The sequence below is a fragment of the Nesoenas mayeri genome, assembly GCF_963082525.1.
Source record: "Nesoenas mayeri genome assembly, chromosome: 2".
Lineage (NCBI taxonomy): Eukaryota > Metazoa > Chordata > Aves > Columbiformes > Columbidae > Nesoenas > Nesoenas mayeri.
Genome location: NC_137543.1, coordinates 108,378,028 through 108,397,897, shown reverse-complemented (window position 1 = coordinate 108,397,897; position 19,870 = coordinate 108,378,028). Strand labels below are relative to the sequence as shown.

At 42.7% G+C, this 19,870-nt stretch overlaps 1 protein-coding gene across 2 annotated transcripts in view; it reads right to left on the bottom strand.

The window, feature by feature from the left end:
• Positions 1–19,870, bottom strand: part of PDE1C (phosphodiesterase 1C) — a gene marked incomplete at both ends in the record, with an annotated part of 333,766 nt that overhangs the window by 195,559 nt on the left and 118,337 nt on the right. Inside the window, one exon of one of the 2 annotated variants that reach the window (XM_080338652.1) lies at positions 1,677–1,703. The exons of the other annotated variant lie outside the window; for it this stretch is intronic. Within the exon in view, the coding sequence (XP_080194778.1) occupies positions 1,677–1,703 (27 nt within the window). The remainder of the gene's footprint in view (positions 1–1,676; positions 1,704–19,870) is intronic. 2 annotated transcript variants of the gene reach the window in all.

The following is a 19,870-nucleotide window of genomic DNA, read 5'->3' as shown; positions in this document are numbered from 1 at the left end:
GGTCCCTGGAGCAGCCTCTCGCCTCTGCGGAGCTCATACCAATTGTTAGATACGAGAGCAGCAAGAAGCCCGTCTGCCCAGCTGCCACAAGGATGCGCAGCATCAGTCAGGCAGCAGGCATGGGTAACAGCAAGAGAAAATAAGAAAGCTCATTCAAAATCCCACGGGGCACAACACCCCTGTAACAGTATGTTTAAATAGACGGACATATTCCATTCTCTGCATGTCACTGATGCAGCTGCGTACTGGGTTTGTAGAAGCTCTTATGATACTTCATTTCTTTTCCGAGGCTTACAGAAAATCTCCCATACAGAGGAAATGCTGAACACAACTCTCTGATGCTGTGGTTACGTACACAGAAAACACACCCAAATAAGACACGGTACTTCACACAACACGAGCAGTGCTGGGGACACACACACACAGCGCAATCATTCATTCTGGAAAGCATCTCAGCCCCAGAACAAATCCTCTTGCAGCAACTCAAGACCTCTGGCCAGAGACACGTTCATAATTAATTAGCAATCACGGCAGCAGCAAGTCAAATGGGGAGAAAAGCAGAGCTGCAAATAAAACTACAGTGTCAGCCCCACATCTAGGAAAACAACTGGGAGTACATTTACCTTCTTGTTCTTGTGCTTCACACTATGCAATGCCCACCTGCATGGTCCAGCACAGAAATCTGAAAATCATTATTTTCCACTCAACTATCATAGCTCAAACCCACCTCATCTGTGACTCAAGCCACCACAGTTCAGTCTCTTGTGGCTGTGACACACAAGCACACACGTAGCCTGCCCTGCCAATGCTGCATTGGCATGATCATCTTCAGCACAGAGTGACGGCAAACAGGAGGGATGGTTGCGATGTCTTAGCCCATCACATCATCACATTGGCTTATCTGCCAGCTCTCTTCATCATCATACCACATTAAAGGTTACATTCAGCAGAGCTGCAGGGTTTAGTCTTTAGGAAGCACTCTGCAGGAGTCTCAAATCCAGTTAAAGTCAACATGAACTAAGGATGCTCAGCACGCCATGAGATTAAGTCACCAATTAATATTCCACATGCAGGGGAGAGGGAGTCAGCTTAGCACCAAAAAACTTTGTGATGTAAAGTTGGTGCTATGAAGCAACCAAGCACAAAGGCTTTCAAGAAAGAAAAATGAATCTGTCAAAGACCCTCGTTGGGCCTCCCTCCTGCAAGGAGGCAGTAAGATAACTAGATCAGTTAGCTGTAATATGGCCTGTTAATCAACAGGACCCCAGTTTTTCTTCAGTCTCCTGCAAAGGCACAGATCATTAGTGACAGTACAAGCCCACAATCCATTTCATTATTACAGCATGAGTAAGTGATAGGAGTTAGAACCAGCAGATCTTGCAGAAGGAACAGAGTGACGTGTATTAGGGTTTGACCTTCAAAGATAAATATATCTGTCCTCACGCAGGGAGAACTACCACTAACATCGGAGGTGGGGAGGACTGCCACTAGCAGCAGAGGGGATTTGGGGCAGCAGCAGCACAAGATAGGGGAAAAATGGGGGAAAAAAATGGTAGAATGGCATTTCCCTTGGAATTAAACCGATCTGGTAACAGGGAAATCCTCCTTCAAACCCTCTAACAAAAAGACACAGACAACTCACAAATACCTTCCAGTCCTCTGTGGTTTACTCTTACCTCTGTGATGTTTTCTTGTATTTTCTCCTGCAGGAAAAGAACAAAACACAACTGAGATAAGAAAGCTCTACTAGTGAGAAAGAGAAAAGGAGAGGGTCAGAAATGAGGGGCAATTAAGTGAAGTCACTTCAGCCATGAGATTTCCACAAACCTGATGTAGCTATGCCCTTCTGCTAACCCCAGTGGTGGTTGTCACTAACTTTGGTAGAAAAAGGTGTGTTTGCCTGTATGCACACCTTGCCCTTTTCTTTTAAGACAGGGTTGCTGCAGCCAGAAGAGAATGAGTTACTACTCTAAATGACTTAATAGCAAGTACAACTGGCAGACACTTACTTCTACTTACTAGTAGTAAAGTGCCTTTTATGTCTGCGTCCAGCCGACAAGTATGGCCTCATCTGTGGAGAGCCCACCTCAGATAGAGTGGTGGTGATGTGATGCATTCAGTCACACTGGCTGTGTTGTCACTTAGTGGAAAACCCCAGCAGTTTTACAGCAGCCTTGCTCTAAGAAGAAACTCTAGATCCTGGCAAGTTCTCTGCTCCACCAAATCCCAGATAGCACACCACAGAGTTTCACTTCACTGCGTGCATCTTGGGACCTAACTGACCTGAACCCAGGACTAGGAATGGCAAGAGCAGATAAGCACACTGACAGCATCTCCTCCACAACCCTTACACCACATCAGTTGCAGCAAAGGCTGTAAACCTCTGACTCTTCTTAGCATGGTGGATTCTGTCTTCCACAGCAGGCAGTGGAACACGATGCCAATGCTCAGAGCAAGGCAATAATCATGAGCCCTTCTGCACAGCTGCAGAGGTGTATGGGCACTGTAAGTTGTTTGTGAGCTCTTGATCCTACAACAGCCTTTTCCAAGGGCTTTGCACAGCACCTGGCAAAACAGGACATTGATTCTACTCAAGCTCAGCACTGCTTTTATGTTTTCAAGTAAAACTAATGATCTCTAAACTTCACAAGTAGTGATGGGAACAAGCCTCAGTGTAGACTGTGATGAAGATTATATGATCAACACTGTTGTTTAGCCCTACACTAACAGATGTTCCCCAACTTTTCAATGTGTAGGTAATAGAATGAGTGTACTGCTATGAACTTCAAGTTCTGTTCTTTCATCTCTGATACTATTGCACATGGAAAATTGTGTCTAAGGCAGAACCAGAAAACACAAACAAGGGTATTGTTTCTTAGAAATAAGAAGAAACATGGCAAAAGGAAGTGTAGTTTTGTTATCTACTTAGTAAGAAGCACAAATAATGTCTCCTGGCTGTCTAATGTTTCATCCATTACTACACTTAGATATTCTACTCATACCTGTTTCTGTACTCTGACCACATTAGAATCATAAAATATAAAAATCCTAGATATTTACTTTAAAAGGATTTTAAAATATTCCATTTACACTTTACTGTATGAAGAATTACTTATTTACACTTTAACAGATACAAAGGAGTAAAAGAGCAAACATTCAAAGAATCAAGACCCTAGTTTACTGGCATTCAGGATGCTGACACATGCAGGCAGAAATTTGCTTAGACATATCTAATTCTAAGGGAATTTTTCATTTTAATTTCAGAAGAGTGAAAAGTAGAAATTTCATTCTGAAAGGTTTAGATTCACGAGTTTGTATTTTGACAAATACAGAACTTCATTAAATTTTCTCGCAAAAAAACCGCTGATAAAACCCCCATCTGATGGGCCATTCCTACACAGGTTGATTGAAATATCTTATTCCCATAAAATCAAAGTTTGTTTAAATTTTTATTTCTGCTTTTTTTTTTTTAAGTTATGCTATATATTTTCAAATTAAGTTCTTTATAAGTTAACTCTTTCCCCTGAAAGCGTCTTACAGGGCATTCCAGCAGTCATAGATAGCTTTCACTTTATTAGTTAGTGACTTCCATATCACTTTTTATAAAGTGTTTCTCTTTCAGACAAGCTTCACGTTTGAGAAAAGACCCCATTCCTTAACTGCTGATTAGCTAAAATTTCCCTGTATATTTTTTGAAGAGGTGACTCAGCCTTAGGGTGCTCTTTGCATTTGAGTATGACATCACTTTTCTGATTAGTTACACTTTAATGCTCCTTTTACTCGAGAATATTTTTACTGCATTAAAAAAAAATGTGTGGTATCACAGATGAGATTACTAGGAAAAAAACATTTGCCAAGTCATTAGTTTTAGTCCTAAGTTTTAAAAAAAATACACAGGTTTTATTATTATTGCTTATTGTTTCCACACCTGTAGTCCAATTACAGTGAAGGTTTACACGTACCAAATTAGTGACTACATTTACAGGCACTGAATTTGCATGTTACAGTTGAAGAGAACATAACAAAAGGAACTTGTTTATAGATTCAGTATCACTACTGCATACACTTGCTTTAAAAGGAACACCACTAGCAGATTCTGACATCCAACAAAAAAATTCCTGCATACCTGAACTGCCAGCATTTCAAAACCAAGGTCTAACTATGCTGCTCACCAACATGATAAAAAGATGGTGTTCATAACATAAAACTGTTTCCAAGTTTCCAAGTTCCAAAGCCTTCAGTTTGCTTTTGGAAATAAAATATCAACATCTACCTGCTTTACGCTTACAAAGCCTCACTCACATCTGCCTTCCATTAAATAGGATCATTACAAATTAGAAGGTGCCTCCTTTAATACCATAACCAGCATCAGCAGTTGGCTGCAATGAGCAACCACGTGTGAATTAACAAGAGGAAACTGGAGGGTGCAGATTTGCATTTGTGTGGCGGGGAGGGGCTGCTCAGTTATTTATTTTAAAGTAAAAAAGATGTGAGACAAGCTATCCTGTTTTATCTCCCTAGCAGGAGTCTATGCAGAGGGGAACTAGCTGCTAAATTACCTTCAGCAGATGCTCTGGGATCAATCTGGAAACAGACACATCTTCAAGTCAAGCTCAAGGGACACATGATTTTTCAAACAAACACAAACTATCCATCTTTCCCAGGAGAAAAAGGAGAGAGACCTAAAGGAGGTGGTGCTACAGCTTCCCATACCTGTGGGCCATCCTGTGCTCATGCTTACAAGAGGTTTATTGATATTACTGAATCTCTGTAAGTTCAGTTTCTTTTCCCGCTGCACACGTGCCATGCTAGAACTGCCACATCCATTCAACTCCTGTTACCTGCTGTGGAATGTATTACTCATAGGTCTACATTTAGCCTACATTAACCAAAAAAAAACAAAAGAGGCAAAAAACAAATTAGGACAAGGTAGATTTTTTTCATACTGAAGAGAATTAGCAGGTGACTCACACTAGGCAAGCCTTATATTTACCAGTGCAAACTAGAAATAATTTCACTGAACTTAATGCAATTACACCTGCACGACTGTAGTATGAAGTGAGTCAGCCCTAGTACAAGAAGGCTTCTGGAGCCTAATAAAAATAAACCCAGTAAGAATTTTAAAAATAGGTATTTTGAAACAATCAAAACAAAGTAGTGGGTAGGACAAAATTTTTTACTCAGGTGAGATGAAGTCAACAACAGAGTTGAGCCCACTATTCCAATATCTGCTCTCCAGGGATGAATGAATCCTTCATGTGGCCAGAGGAGCAACACAATATACCAGCCCAACATAAAGTTAGGAGAGACTTCTGAAGGTATTCAAGCCCCAGTAAGACGTAACTAGCTACAGCTATTTGGGCACTCAGCTCTCATTGAAATAAATAGATGTGCAAAATTTCTCTCTGTCCTATGATGCCCATCAACTTCTTCAAGGCTTAAGTATCTGTTCCCAGGGTTGTATTTCTACCTCTGCCATTTAATTCCAGTGCACCTTCAAGCAAGTAGCTTTCTTCCTATATTTGCCCTCCAGATCCTTTTCCATTAGTTGGTTGCTCTTCAGCACTGCGGCTTTAGCTTTATGGGGTTTTGCACATCGAATTATGACAGTGGGGCACAAAATTGGAGCCCAAATAACACTACCTTTGAGTTGTTGCAAAAAGCTCCCACCCTTTCTGAGCACCTAGAAACCCAGAGACGAAGATAATTTAATAGAAATTCACAAAAGCTGTGTCTGAATTTGGTAATGACATTCTCAGGCCTCACTCTTCTGAAACAGGTGAGTGAACTAATGCAACTGAATAGGTACAAAGAAGAGTGAGGGTGGAAGCGTTGGGGGAATTAAACAACTCTGCCAACTGCTCTGTTTTTGCCCCATGATCATACAACTCAGAATATCAACCAGCTAGATGAATTGCTCTCTCACTCCTACACAGCCTCTGAGGAATTACCTAAACCACTTAATTTTTTTTACTCATAACAGTAGCTTGGTTAACATGGTGTTATTCCACACTTATTCCACAGAGTTTGGTATTAATGGCACCTTTTCAGTATATGGAGTAAAACTGTGGGTACTGCAGAAGTAATAGGAGGATCTTCATCCCTGGAAATTTATACTAAAATCTGAAAGCTCATGAGCACCACACTCACACACTGCTGCTAGAGACTAAGGGTTACAGCTGCCCTTGGTAAGGTCTCTGCAGGCTGGTAACTTCAGTTTGGTGATCCAAAGGCCACCAGCTGATGGACGTGCAGGTTACAACCTGACGTAGACACAGGTGAGTGCAAGTGACATTTTTCAGTGAGTTACTGCTTCCCAGCTCACGAATGCTAAGTGCCACAAGGATGTCCTTAGCCTGCTGAGACAGCAAAGCGACTGAATTTTGGGGCCGAAGCTCAGAATCGACGCTCACAGTGGCTTAATCTAATGTGTTCTGTTTCACTTGGCCATTGCAATAGATTCAGAGGGCACATCCAGTTGGTCAAAGTAGTTTAGCGAACCAGATATTTCTTCTGAAGTCCTTAAAACTCAGTGCTCTCCCCTTTGTACCACCAGCTGACAACGTGAGAGCTTGGATCAATCGGACACTGCATATGCTTTCAGGCTGGATCCGTGCTTCTTGGTGAACAAGAGGGCAACAACTTTCAGGGCACTGAGAGACTAGCTAAAGTGAATCTCTTGCAGTGGTTTAAAAAGTTACTGCCCTCAGCTGCCTTGTGTGCAGTGCTGTGCCACGGTCAGCACCTTCGCAGCACAGCTAGCGGTGAGACCATCCATGACTGGGCACCAGCTGCTTCAGGGCCAAGTTCAGACTTTTGGGTTAAACTGCCAAAAATATGGTAGTTTTCAGCAAAGACACTGGGTTTCGTACTGCGACAGCTGAGGCACGGTCCACACTGACCACTCTGTGCTGGAGGCAGAGGAACAAGAAACTACCAGAACAGTAACTCCTCCAGCTGATGCAGCAAGCCTTGCCAGATCTTGCCTGCAGTATGCTTGTTTTGTCACTGAGGTTGGTAAACACTGTGGGAATTGCACTCAGAAAAGGGTAACTCCTGACTGAAGAGGAACATTTTAGAAAAGCTGCTTCTTCAGAGGGACCACAGTTGTTAAAGAAAACTGTTGCCACAAGCAAATATTTAAAATTAGTTATTCATAGGCTCAAGGGGAAAGAGGGACTTTTCTGTATTTAGAAGCTTTATAATTAGGATGTTTAATATGTGAGTGGGAGCTTAATCATCTGTTAACAAAAGCAACCAGCAATGTCTGTCCTTCCGTACTGGAGTCTCACCACGTTGGTAGCTCACGCAAGCCAGGGCTGTTCATCCCTGCTTCCCTGCAGGGCTCCTCTCACCAGCTCATTCGGAAGCGCAGAGAGAAAAAGCTGTCTTACCATGATGAAAGATCCACCTCGTACCTCCACATTCACGCAGGTCTTTTTCTTTGCTTTCCTTTCCTGCCAGAGCTGGGCTTCTGACATTACAAGAGGTGTTAAGGCAACGCTACTAAAAGCCTGTTTCAAAGTCCAGCAAAGCAACAGTGAGGTAAGAAATGAAATTTGGCAAAAGAGAAACAAATCTACCTCACAGTTCAAACCTGGAAGATTCTTCCTGCTCTTTTGTTACCCACCAGTGATTATATGGTTTTACTGAACGATATCCCTCTCTTTTCCTGTAAGAGCCAACAATTCATGTTTACTGCTTCTGTCCAGCTCATCAGTCCAGAAACTCCAAGATTTCCGCTTGATGGCCATGTCTAGGCAGGAGGATTAAGAGCAATTCCCAGCTTCCAAGACCAGGTGCCCTCCCTGGCCACATCACCGTGGTGTAGCAGTTCATACCGGAGCATCACTCCCAGGGAGAGGCGGATGGGGGCTCAGATCAAGCTAGATTTTCTCTCTGATGGGATCACTTAAATAAATTGAAAGTCTTCTCTTTCCGGCAGCTCGATATTCTGAATTACGCAGTGCATTACCAATTAATCGTCATCATCACAGGATTAGTGCTGCATTTATGTAGCGTTACCAAAGCCTATATTAATAACAACGTATAAACCAATTCATAAAAATCTCATCTCACAGCACAGACTACGGACCAGCATCTGTCAAAGCTCAGGATCCTGTGGGAGCCCTGACCAGAACTCAGAAATATACTGCGATCACCAGACTTCAAAGTGTATGATGCCATCACCTCCTCCTGGGCTTTTAATGCCTTAACAGACACAGGAAGACTAGCTTTCTTGCTTTACTCACTCTCCAGTCAACTTAGTTATTCTTCTACATGGGCTGTTTATGAGAACTGTGCTAAAAACAATGTGATCACAGAGATCAGTGACAACAGAGAAGAAAAGGTAAGAAGTGGGTGAGAAAAGAGGAAAATATTCCGGGTGGTTCCAGCTGGTACTTGAAATTTGATGGAGGATTTATGTGAGATTTTTCAAAAGCAAGAAGAGTCATTTTAAATTGGACCCTGAAATACATGGGAACATAGCGCAATCATGAGAGGATGAGGCAGTGATTTCTCTCGTTTTAAGTACATTAGAGAGTCTGCGTGCTCTGAAGCACTGGCATGTGTGGTGCAGGCACACAAAGACAAGAAATGTTCACAACTTGAAAGACGTACGACAATTTCAGTAGAAAGACAGTTGAGACGCACAACAGATTTACAGCTGAAAAAGGAGGGGAAATATTCCTACCTTGGAAACAAGTACTGCTACAAAGTGGAAATGAAGCTTGTGCTCAACTTAGAATCATTTGCATACATTATTTACTGATTTTGAGTCAGAAAATATACTCTCTGATTTTGCCCATGGAAAATGCTATTTTGATAAATTTTATCTGATCTGACTGGCCATTGGATTTCACCAGTCTAACTACTGAGTTTTCTAAACAACTGGACAAAAAGAAACTTAGAGCTTCATCTCCAAAATGGATTGTAATTGTTAGGACACACAAACAATCAATCAGTGCCTTTTGTGCTGCCTCTGCTTTGCTGTGACCTTTTGGCATGAGAGGGCTCTTACCTGTGGCTTAACAATCAGTTCCCCCACTTGGTCATTTGGGGTCTACTAATGTCTTTACCAAGTCCACAGAAAGCATAGCTTGAGAGGCAATGTCTTAAATTCTCCTTATAGAAAAGCCTCTGTGATAAAAAAGGCAATGGGGAGGGGCTGAGGGGAGACCTTATTGCTGTCTACAACTACCTGAAAGGAGGTTGTAGCATGGAGGGTGTTGGTCTCTTCTACTGTGTAACAAGTGATAGGACAAGAGGAAATGGCTTCAAGTTGCACCAGGGAAGGTTCAGATTGGATATTGGGAAAAATTTATTCATGGAAAGGGCTGTCGGGCATTGGAACAGGCTGCCCAGGGAAGTGGAGTCGCCATCCCTGGAGGTCTTTAAAAGGTGTTTGGACGAGGTTCTCAGGGACATGGTTTAGTGCTAGAGTTAGGTTATGGTTGGACTCTATGATCTTGAGGGTCTCTTCCAACTGAAATGATTCTACAGCTTGCTCAAACTTTGATAAACAGCACTGGCTATCAGAAGAGGCAGTAAAACTGCTGTGTATCTTACCATAGCACAGTACACACACCACATCAGGAGCAAAAGCAGCACAGGAAAAGTTTACTTAATCTATCTGCACTGAATTCTGTATGTATAGGAAGGTTTAGAGCAAGACAGTCTGAGGTACAAGGATCTGCAGGGAGCACTAGAAACCTCTGGCAACAACTGAGTGCTCCAGCTTTGTCACCAAATGAGGTTTCCAGCAAGGCCAACTCAGAAGGGCAAACTCAGTACTGGAACTGCCCTGTACCAGGCAACAGACTGGACTGGGATTTTAATGTGTTGGCATCTTAACTACAGGAGACATCAGCAAATGTTGTTCTAAAAACTTCTAAATATATCATCTCATGAATGTAGATTTTGTGTAGAGCCAGTAAATTAATGAAACCTTGAGGTTCTTCCTCTATATTTCCATCACTCATGTAAAAAACAAAACAAAGTTGGTGTGGATTTAGCTGAAGAAAAATCTAAAGTAAAAAGTAAAATGTGTCTGTTTCTGAAAATCTAACACTTTGAAAAGAATATGATCTACTGTTCATTCTGCTTTTTCTTAGTACATAGGCAAGTTCTCTTGTGCTTCACAAACATCACATTGTCAAGAAAAGTGCATGCTCATAAAAATCTAGTTACAGGAAAGCACATTTCAGGAACATAAAGTCCTGAGGTCTAAAAAGAATATAGGGAAATTCTCAGTATACTTGCTTTTAAAAATATACATATAAATAAATAAAAGTAAGGATTGTCAAATCACCGTAGTGCATGACATTTCCATATTTACTTGAAAAATACCTCTACACTTAGCCTGGCCAAGTGTTGCCTTCTAGCTGGCCATTCCAGATGAGTTATGAAACTTTTGGCTCTGAAATTAGTAAAGGTGATGACCTGCAAAGTACAGGATGGGTGGTACCTCAACAAGACTATTCTGTAACCTCTCCCACTGGGAGAGGTTGTGGCACTTGGTGCACAATGGGATCGGAGGGCTCGGAGGGAAGAAAACCGTCCCGCTGCTCTGAGTGGAGATGTGCTGCACATCATATTTAGATGGCACCACCAACCTCCGCAAGTGGGATGCACCTTTCTCGTCAGTATGTCTCAAAAAAAGGGAGCATATACGCAATCTTTCCTGTGCATTCTTTAGTTGTATCCTGTTCATTTCCTGAAGAAAAGGGTTTGTGAAAATGAGTCATATCAACAAGGAGTGCAGAAGGGAACAACAGTTCCTCTTGGATTATTCCAAGGTAAAGCAGGATTTTGCAGAGCACATATAGGGGCAATATTGATGTATTGTGTACACTGGCAGTACATAATACTGTTAAACTGGAATTCCATTCCCCCAGTGGCAAAAAGCTGTTAGACCCTGGAAGAAACAAGTATGTACAGATTACAAACTTCTTTTAATTACTGCTGCTGTGCAAAATGAACATACTCAGATTCTGCAGGAGCGAACAGGCAGCTGTCCAGTTAGTTTCATGCAGGGTGGCTCTGTGATTAGTTGCAGTGTGCACAATGATGGGGAGGGGGGAATCATTCTTCATACCCTGGATTAAATACTGCGACAGGAAATACAGATTGGAATTACATCAGACTAGACCAGCCGCATGCATGAAGTCACTAAACAAATCTGCATCTTGCCCTAAGCTCTTGTAAATCTATCTGACTGTTGCTTGTTATTATTTCTCCCTCCAACCTTCCTCCCCCCAAACACAATCCACTCCCTCTGTCTGCTAGTAGACAGCTGGTGTGACGCAGAATTTTAAAACTCATGTTTTTGTGCCAGGCCCTCTCCTGACTCTGGGTTACAGGCTGAAACACTCGGATTACTGTTGAACAAGCCTAAACATGGGGAGAAAAAATTGCTGCACAAAGATGCAGTGTTCCCTTTCCAAAAGAAGGTTCACTTCCCCATCCCCACCTCCCAACCACCCCTTCTTCAGCATGCTGGTAGTTTTTAAAAATTATTCAAGCCTTTTAGTGACCATACTTAGCTTAGTGAGTCAGGACTGCTATTGTCCTAGCAGAGCCTCCTCATTAATAGACCAACTACTAAATCTCATTCTTAGGAAAAGGCAACATTTCAATTTCTTGTGAAGAGTTGATGCTCTTTTTCTGGGTCTCCCAGCACCCTGTGTTTCTCCAGGAGCAGGGATATTGCAGAGGGCAGCCTGTCTGAACAACAATGGGCCCATGGGACAGCCAGCGCAAGTTTACTTGCAGAAGGAAAAGTGGTTTCACAGAGCCTCCCACCCTCAAAATTGCAGGTTGCTGCAGGGCTCAGCACCTTCAGCAGGCTGCCCGCTACACCATTAACACCATTTCTGCATCACTACACCATCACTCTCTGCAGACAGCAAAGAAGGTTGCCCATCTTTCCTTCCTCCACCCCTGAGGCATGAATGACATAGTGTGCCTGCACACAGCTGGCTCCTCTGAATGAGGCACCAGGGCAGAGGAAAGGAGGAGGAGGACAGAGGGAAGGAAGAGAGGAAAGAGGACAGGGAAGGAGGCAGTGATGCCACCCACCGCAGTCTGCAGCTCGAAAACGCTGCCCCAGTCTCAGTGTGGGAATTCCTCACCATACAGGGGGAAACTTTGGGAGAGGGAACTGGGATGGAAGGGTGGGTGGATGGGAACAGGCGTTGAGCATACACACAGAGAATGGAGGAGGCTGTGCGAGATTTCTGTTCCTTAATGCACTACCCCATGCTGTCACCAGCTATCTCACAGGCATCTAGATGCTACAGCAGCCATGGGAGGGTGTGCTGTCTTCAGAGGCCTCAGATGTAAGAATGTATTTAAATGAGCAAGTCCTGTCCTTTCCATTTACCAGGTGCCATGGTTGCTACAGCGACTCCATCTATTAAAAGTTTGGCTGCTGGAAAGGAAGAGCTAAGTTCCCTGCCTCTGGCCCAAAAGAGGAGCAGATCTGCCTCCATAAGGCAAACAGGTAATTCAAAATGCAATTTGACATTTCGCAGACTGTAAAGATAAGTAGGAACCATTATGAAAATTTACTCCAAGTTATTCAGTAAATTTGCATAACTCAGGAATTTAATTTTTCTCCATTTGCAAAAAGATCTCTTCACTGCAGTCAAGGTAATTAGAAACAGGATCACTGAGCATTTATACAAAAGCCATTCTCTGCAAAGCACTTTAAAGATGCTTTCTGTACGACATGAATGACATCATCTACACATCCAGTCAAACCGCATTTAAATCTGTAGGCTCTCTGCGGAGCGCAACTAGGGGAAAGGGAAGATGACTGCTCAGACAATACTAGTGGGAACACTGGGAGGGAGAATTTTGACTGGTGTTACAAAGAAAACATGGCCAAGATACCAAAGAAAGTTCCCCTCATCCTCTAAAGAAACAAAGCAATGGCCTCCTGAAGAAGAGAACTTCATTTGCCTGAATGAAGATACACTCAGAAAGTGACACAGAAGCAGCGTTTTATGCAGCATGTGCATCCAGGCTTTTCTTCAAGGTCTCCCGTTAGCATCAGAGGCCAAAAATACTGTGCTACAGATTGGGTGGCATTTTCAAACGTTCTTGAAGGCAGCCCTTGTCCCTCTGATTTTCGGCAAAACTCAAACTTCTAAACTACTTGCATACATATTGTAATATGAGCTATTTTAATCTGGAAGTAAATAAATGTAACCAATGTTACACGTAGGGACCTGAAGAACTCACACCAACAACTTTTTTTCCTTAAAGCTCTCTCTGGTTCTTCTCTCCACCTCTTTTATGAGTCAGTACACTCTTTTGTAGATGATCTCCCAATTCTCCCCTTCCAGCCTCAACCCCCACAGCTTCCTCTTCTTTCACTTGTCAGGCTTGCCTGAAAAAAAAAAAGAGTTCTCCCATATGACTGTAGCTGTCCCTGCTGCATGAATATGAGTATATGAGCATATTTAAATTGTGTATTCAGACTCTTTGCTTAGCAGACACCAGTAACTGCTTACTGCTAGCGAATCCCAGAAAACCAGCTGCTCCACAGGAGGCATGGGAGGAAGTGCGATCTGAGCATCATTTACAGCAACCATCCGAACTGCTCAGCCTTGCAAGGGGGTTTATGCTCTACTTGTGCTCCTTTGCCCATGGGTGCTTGCTGGAGCTTGTGCCATGCGCTCTGCAGGGACTCCCTGCGTGCCACAGCTGTACCTCAAGGGCTCTGCACAGTCTCAGCTGTTAAAAACTGCACAGATCTTCTGTTTAATTTGTGCTAATCTTGCCGTCGAAATTAGATTTGTGCCAAGCCAGGATTCGTGCTACAGATGGGTATTGTGCAACTTTCTGTCTTAGTGAGGAGTTTTGTGCATGAGTAGTATCTGTCCCTAGGACTGTAAGAAATCACTCCTAACGTGATGACACAGACCTACTAATAGCCATTCAAAGTGTCACATTAATAACGAAATGACTCCACAGCTTGACAGATATGGAAGAAAAGCATGAAACTTATCATACATGTCTATATGGATCTTAATATCTAAATTGTCACCTACATCTCCCTCTCTCTCCAAGAAAGATTACGCCAACCCCCACCCACTGCATGGCTGAGCTCACATGGACTTCTCTATCCAGTCTCACCAATTACTAAACATGGAGGTCCTCCCAAAGAAGGCAAGGCCGATTGCTGTGACATGAATCAGGCTCCTTGGCAGAGACACAGCCTTGCAAACCTCTTCTTGACAGCCATATCATGTAGAGCTATGGCTCTTTGAGAGTTCTGCACCCCGCTTCTTGATCAGGAAAATTCAAAAATACTTGAATATGGGTATTACTAACTTTTTTAGAGGCATCCTGATTCTACTGAGTTCAACCAGCCAAGTTTATTACAAACAGTTTCACCAGGGTTTGACCTGTACTCTTAATCTTTCGCAAAATTTCAGTTCTGGTTTATTTGTATTTATAATCACACCTTCAAAATGAATGTGCTTTTCAAATATCCAAGACAACTGCAGACAAATTTTGGCAGAGGCCTGGAGCAGTACTGAGCCTGCTGGAGGAAGGACTATTGCTCAGCTACAATTCAAATTTAAACACGAAGTTGGGCTTAACACCGTCAGAGAAAACTTTGCAGCATCATGGGGCTAAACAACATTTCTCAAGCTATCAGTTAACTGGAAAACCTACCTTTTCAAAGAAAACAAACAAACAAAAATGTTTCAAAGACTAGTACCTGGGTTCTAATTTCACCCCTGCAAACAAATTGGTATCAATGAGGTCGTTTTTCCTAGTATTTACAGCACAGTTCAGGAGATCAAAAACACCCCTATGAATCCAAACAAGCCCTTCTAGAAAACCTCTGATTTAGCCAAATCCCCAGTGTTTTGATAGCAATTCACATCTGTAGAGATACGTTTCACAGCTGCTATAGTGTTTTAATGGGTCAGCCCTAATATGTGAACTTCAGTCTTGCTTCATCTACCAGTCAGGATCAGAGTCAGACTGTTTCTAGTATTTTGAAAGGGCTGAAGTGATTTTTTGATGGAACAAGACAAGAGAGAATGGAACAGGAAAATCTCATATGAATTGCCGGGAAAAAAAAAAAAGAAACAAAAAAAGAAACACACTAAATAAAAATCCTTTCAAGAGCCAAGTTGGGTTTAATATAGTGTTTGAATCCACCCAAAGCTGGCAGATTAGGAGATGAGCTGGCTTCACAGCCTTTAAAACAAGCACACACACAGAGGATTTTTAAGTGCTGTCTTCCACTGGGTTTTATTTCTTTCTGTATGGACTCCTATCCCATCGAGACAGTTTTAAAAAAGAATTCCAGAAAGAGATTCTTAATTTCTCTTTGAGCCAAGGCTTAAACTCATCTTCCCCCAAAATAACTTTTTTCATATCCTTGTTTCCTATGCAGGATTGCAAGTGTTATAGCAGTGATATTTGAAAAGTACCAAATTAAATATTACAAAGGGAGCCCCTTTATTCTACAGCAGGCTGTGGTCTTCTTTTTACAGCTGCTGAAATAAATAACTGCTCTTTGGGCTGCAGGTATGATTCACTTGTACTACCTCCAGAAGAATAAAAGCTTTTTTTACGATTACAGCAAAAACTAGAGAGTGTATATTATTTCTTAGTCAACATTTTAGTATTAAACATGAAGTCTTCTCTCTTTTGCTACCTACAGGACTGATCCATTGATTTAAGGTTCAAATAAAATTCACTGGCTGGAACAAAGCAATGCAAAGATTGTGGCAAAATCTATCACTTTACTGAATTACTACATCTCCAAACATTGTACTTTTTAATTAACTTTTTCTAGAGTTGCTGTTCTGCTATTTATTAGAGTATATTCTCTCCTTTGACCGTTTTTCAGTCGTGAGATTAGCAGCTGGCAGCACTTCTGTTCCCCTTGCTCCTTCAAGGACTATACTGCAGGCTGTTATGCGTTAATTTAATGCTAAAATTCAGCCCTTTTTCACACAATGGGGAGAACAATATTATGGATGAACCTGACCCTGACAAACCTTAAAACTAGTTGAGTCATTCATACCCACAGAGTAGCTCACCCAAACTAAGAACCAGCTGCTGCCTCCAGCACATTCCCAGCACCCACTTGCTAACTAGAGAGACCTTCTCAGTTCTTCAGTGAATCGTGATAGCCACAGGAAAAGTGAAATTCAGACCCAAGAGACCTCCGAGAGCTTTCCCGACGCAGTCCTCTGAGAAATAATCCCTGTCTATATTTGTTAGGAAAGGCAAACCAGAAACAGGATGGCAGCAGCTGTACTGAAATACCATTGAAGGTAGCTAAGTTCTGCTTCCAGGGTGAACAGGGCTTCAGTTTAAACCCAGTCCCTCAGGAGGTTCAGGAGGACCAAAACCAAGACCAAAGACAGCCTGAGTGTCTCTCTCACCTCTGGAAAGGAATTAGCATATTCATATTTTCCACTTGAAAAGTGACTAATTCACACATTTCCTAACCAAGTGCTGCTTTCTGAGAGGCTTTTTAAACCTCTACTATCTCCTGCCAACTAAAATATTTGGGGACAAAGCCCACTGTGTAGAGCACACATCTGAAATGGAAGGGAGCTCTATGTTTTCCTGTTTATGATGGCCACGTAAATGAAACAAAGCAGATCAGGATACTGTCACTGGCAGAACCAGCTGTTCTGTATGTGACATTTTTCAAATAAGGAAACCTAAAAATACCATAGAACACATACAGATAAGACAGGGAAAGAGATAACTGAGCAGTGGCATGCTAACACTTGCCAGATCATCTTCAGTCATCAAGGCTCCATGTTTTCCCATTGAAATCAGTTGCTGCTTCACCACTTATTTCAAGGACAAATCTGGATCTTACACAAATGTTCACACTGGGACCTCTTCAGGGTCAATAGGATGCACAGTGCTTTGCAGAGGAAGCTGAAGAAAAGCCCTAAGTGCTAAAATGTTGTTCCAGATCTTCAGTAAAATCATGATGTTTTCAAAGACACTGATTTATATGTGTTTCTATCTTCTTTCCTCATCAGATTTCTTAAACCAATTCTACATTGACAGTTTTGAACAGTACAGTCCAAAAAATGAGGTCAAAGTCAAGCATCCCATTTGAGTCACAGTTCAGAGATTGCTGCTGTTTGTAATTTCATCTTCTGCAGCATGAGGAAGTACTGCACTGAGAATGAAGGGATTTATTATGCATTTAGCAATTTAATATTATAATCCCAGCTACTGGGAAGAAGGTTAAAGTCCATTTTCTCTCCTCTCCTTCTGCAATGCTTAAAGCATTGCAAGTGCACCAGCAGATGCCAGTGATGCTGGTAATACTGTAATAGCTAGAAACCAAGGTTTTATTTTTCTGCATAAAAGCAACCAAAATCAAACTGAAAATATCTCCAAGCTGGGTCATCAGCTGCCATAACTAGCACATCTCCACTGACACTGGCAAAGCTCTTTGGATATATGCCTCTGCATTCTTCAATGCCGTCACACATGACATCTAATCCTAGTGTTGAAAAGGGTTTCAGTGCTTTCTCTGTTCTTGAGAAATAAGGAGCTAACTGAAGGCACTTCATGGAGCTTTAAGAGTCCTAATTCCAAGCCCTGCTGCTAACTGTGCCCTGTAATGGGTCCCACCTAATTTTAACTAATGTGTCTTGCAGAGCAGAAGGTCCTGAGCTTAACAGTGTGAGTTATTAGCAATTGTCGGAGTGGAGGATAGACTCATAAGTAACCATGTACACGGTGTCCAAGCCTGGCGTTGAGTAAGACACGTCTGAATAAAAGACTGCCTTCTGGACAGAATCCAGGGGGGAAGGAAGACAGATCAGGACAAGAGACTCAAGACCCTTTTTCTGGCAGCAGCAGCTATTGAGAAGCCACAAGCAAACAATCAACACATCCTTAAGAAACACAGGTTCTTGCAGGCTGAACTTGTCAGCCTTCGTGAGGGAGCACCGCTTGGGAACCAGAGGCAACTGTTCAAAGACAGGCCCCATGTGAGGAAAGAAAGTGAGATCCCTGCAGTCCAGCTGCAGCCGAGCAACCAAGGAGATCTGCTCCTGGACTAAACAGGGGCTCAGCAGGAGCGTGCGTGTAACCCAGCGAGATGCAGAGGTGGCTCACAGCCTCCCTGGCAGCCAGGGAGCAGGTGTCTGCTTGTGGGGACAGGGAGGCACGGGGTGCTGGAGAGGCACTCCTAGGGGGCAGGCAGCCCTCTGCAGCTGAGAGGGGAAGCCCCATCTGAGATATCCCTGAAGGGATGTGAAGCTGCTCCCAGCTGATTCATTTATGATGATGACAAAACACAGAAGTGTGTCCCTGCTGCAGGGAAAGCTGGTGCATTCATTCCCAGGGAAGAAAGAAACCCGATGGCTGCATGTCTGGTGCACGCAGCCAGCTCGCTGGAGTGAGCTCCTACAGGGAGAAATCCAGAAGAAACCTCTCCCTGACATTCTGGCACGACATAAGAAAAATGGCCAAAATTGTCCATTCTCAACTTTCAAGATTTGCCCCAGAGAGTTTCATGCACCTCTAATGGTACCTTTACCCAGGAAAGAGCTTATTCAGAAACTTTACCTGAAATTTTATTCATAATAAACCACTAAAAGATTATTTTCTAAGCTGTGATCAAATGTAAATTAATATCGAATAGGTCATGTATAAAAGACAATATTTATTTCATAGATCTCTGGTTTGAGGCACCCAAATACTTTGCCACAGATGAGTTACTGCCCAGTGAGGCAATTTGTCACGCTTCCTTAAACCTGAGAAAACATTATGGATCCACTGACTTGATTCTCTTATAAACTGCTGCACAGAATCATTAAGCCATGAATATGTATATGTCAAGTAAAAACATTACTGAAATGTTGTTGCATTAGTATTTTAGCTCATTCTTAAACTGTAAAAGCAAAAGGAATCTGTACATGGCCTATGGACCATTGCCTCATACTGCTATCATTACAAAGCAACAAGGCCGGCCTGACCAAGAAGCTGTGTGTTGCACAGATACATAGGGAAAAGGAGAAAGAAATCCTTTGCATTCCACTCCAGAGGCAAATTCAGTAACTTGTCTGACTCCTACAGCAACATACGAGTCACGTTGCAACAGACACCTGGCTTCAGCCTCGTGAAAACCTGCCCTTCGCACACTGTCCAGACTTCCCTAGTCCTTGAAAATACACTTCCCATGCCCAAACCTCCAAAGGCCAACCATCCTGCAGGACAGAACAAAACTAAGTAGGCTGAGATGGGGTGAAAATTATAAGAGCCCTCTTCCCCACCCTCTGGAAAAGCTAGGTATTGCAAGAGGTGATCAGTATTGGTTTGTCCACTGAGTCACTGTGAATAAACGTAACACCTGGCACCTGGGGTGGGAAAACAGGGAGGAAGGTACCAGAGTTGCCATTGGTGAAGTCCTACTAAGGAGATGCCCAACACAATGCTGAGCACCTGAGACTGTTTAGATCACCACAACCCTTCTCATTTAAGAAGGGGTGTCAGGATCAAATGACCTACTGGGTATGTGCCTGCTACAGACTGCAACTCCCCAGGCAGCTTCAGCCAGCAGCATGCTATCTCTTGCTACCTGTACAACAATGCTCTTGTAGCACTGTTTGTTGTGCTTTTTAATCAATTCCTGCATGATACGGCTGTCGGTGTAGGACAGGCAGGGGAGAGAGACATCTTCTCAAGCAGTATTTGACCTCTCCAGGATGAAGCATTTTATTTAAGAGTTAATTAAGATGGTTGTGCACATCTAATCATTCTTACACATACAGGCATGCATAAAAATGGGCAAGAAAAGTCAGGAAACATGATGTCAAACCTCAGTCTGCAATCAGTTTGCCTCTGTGTG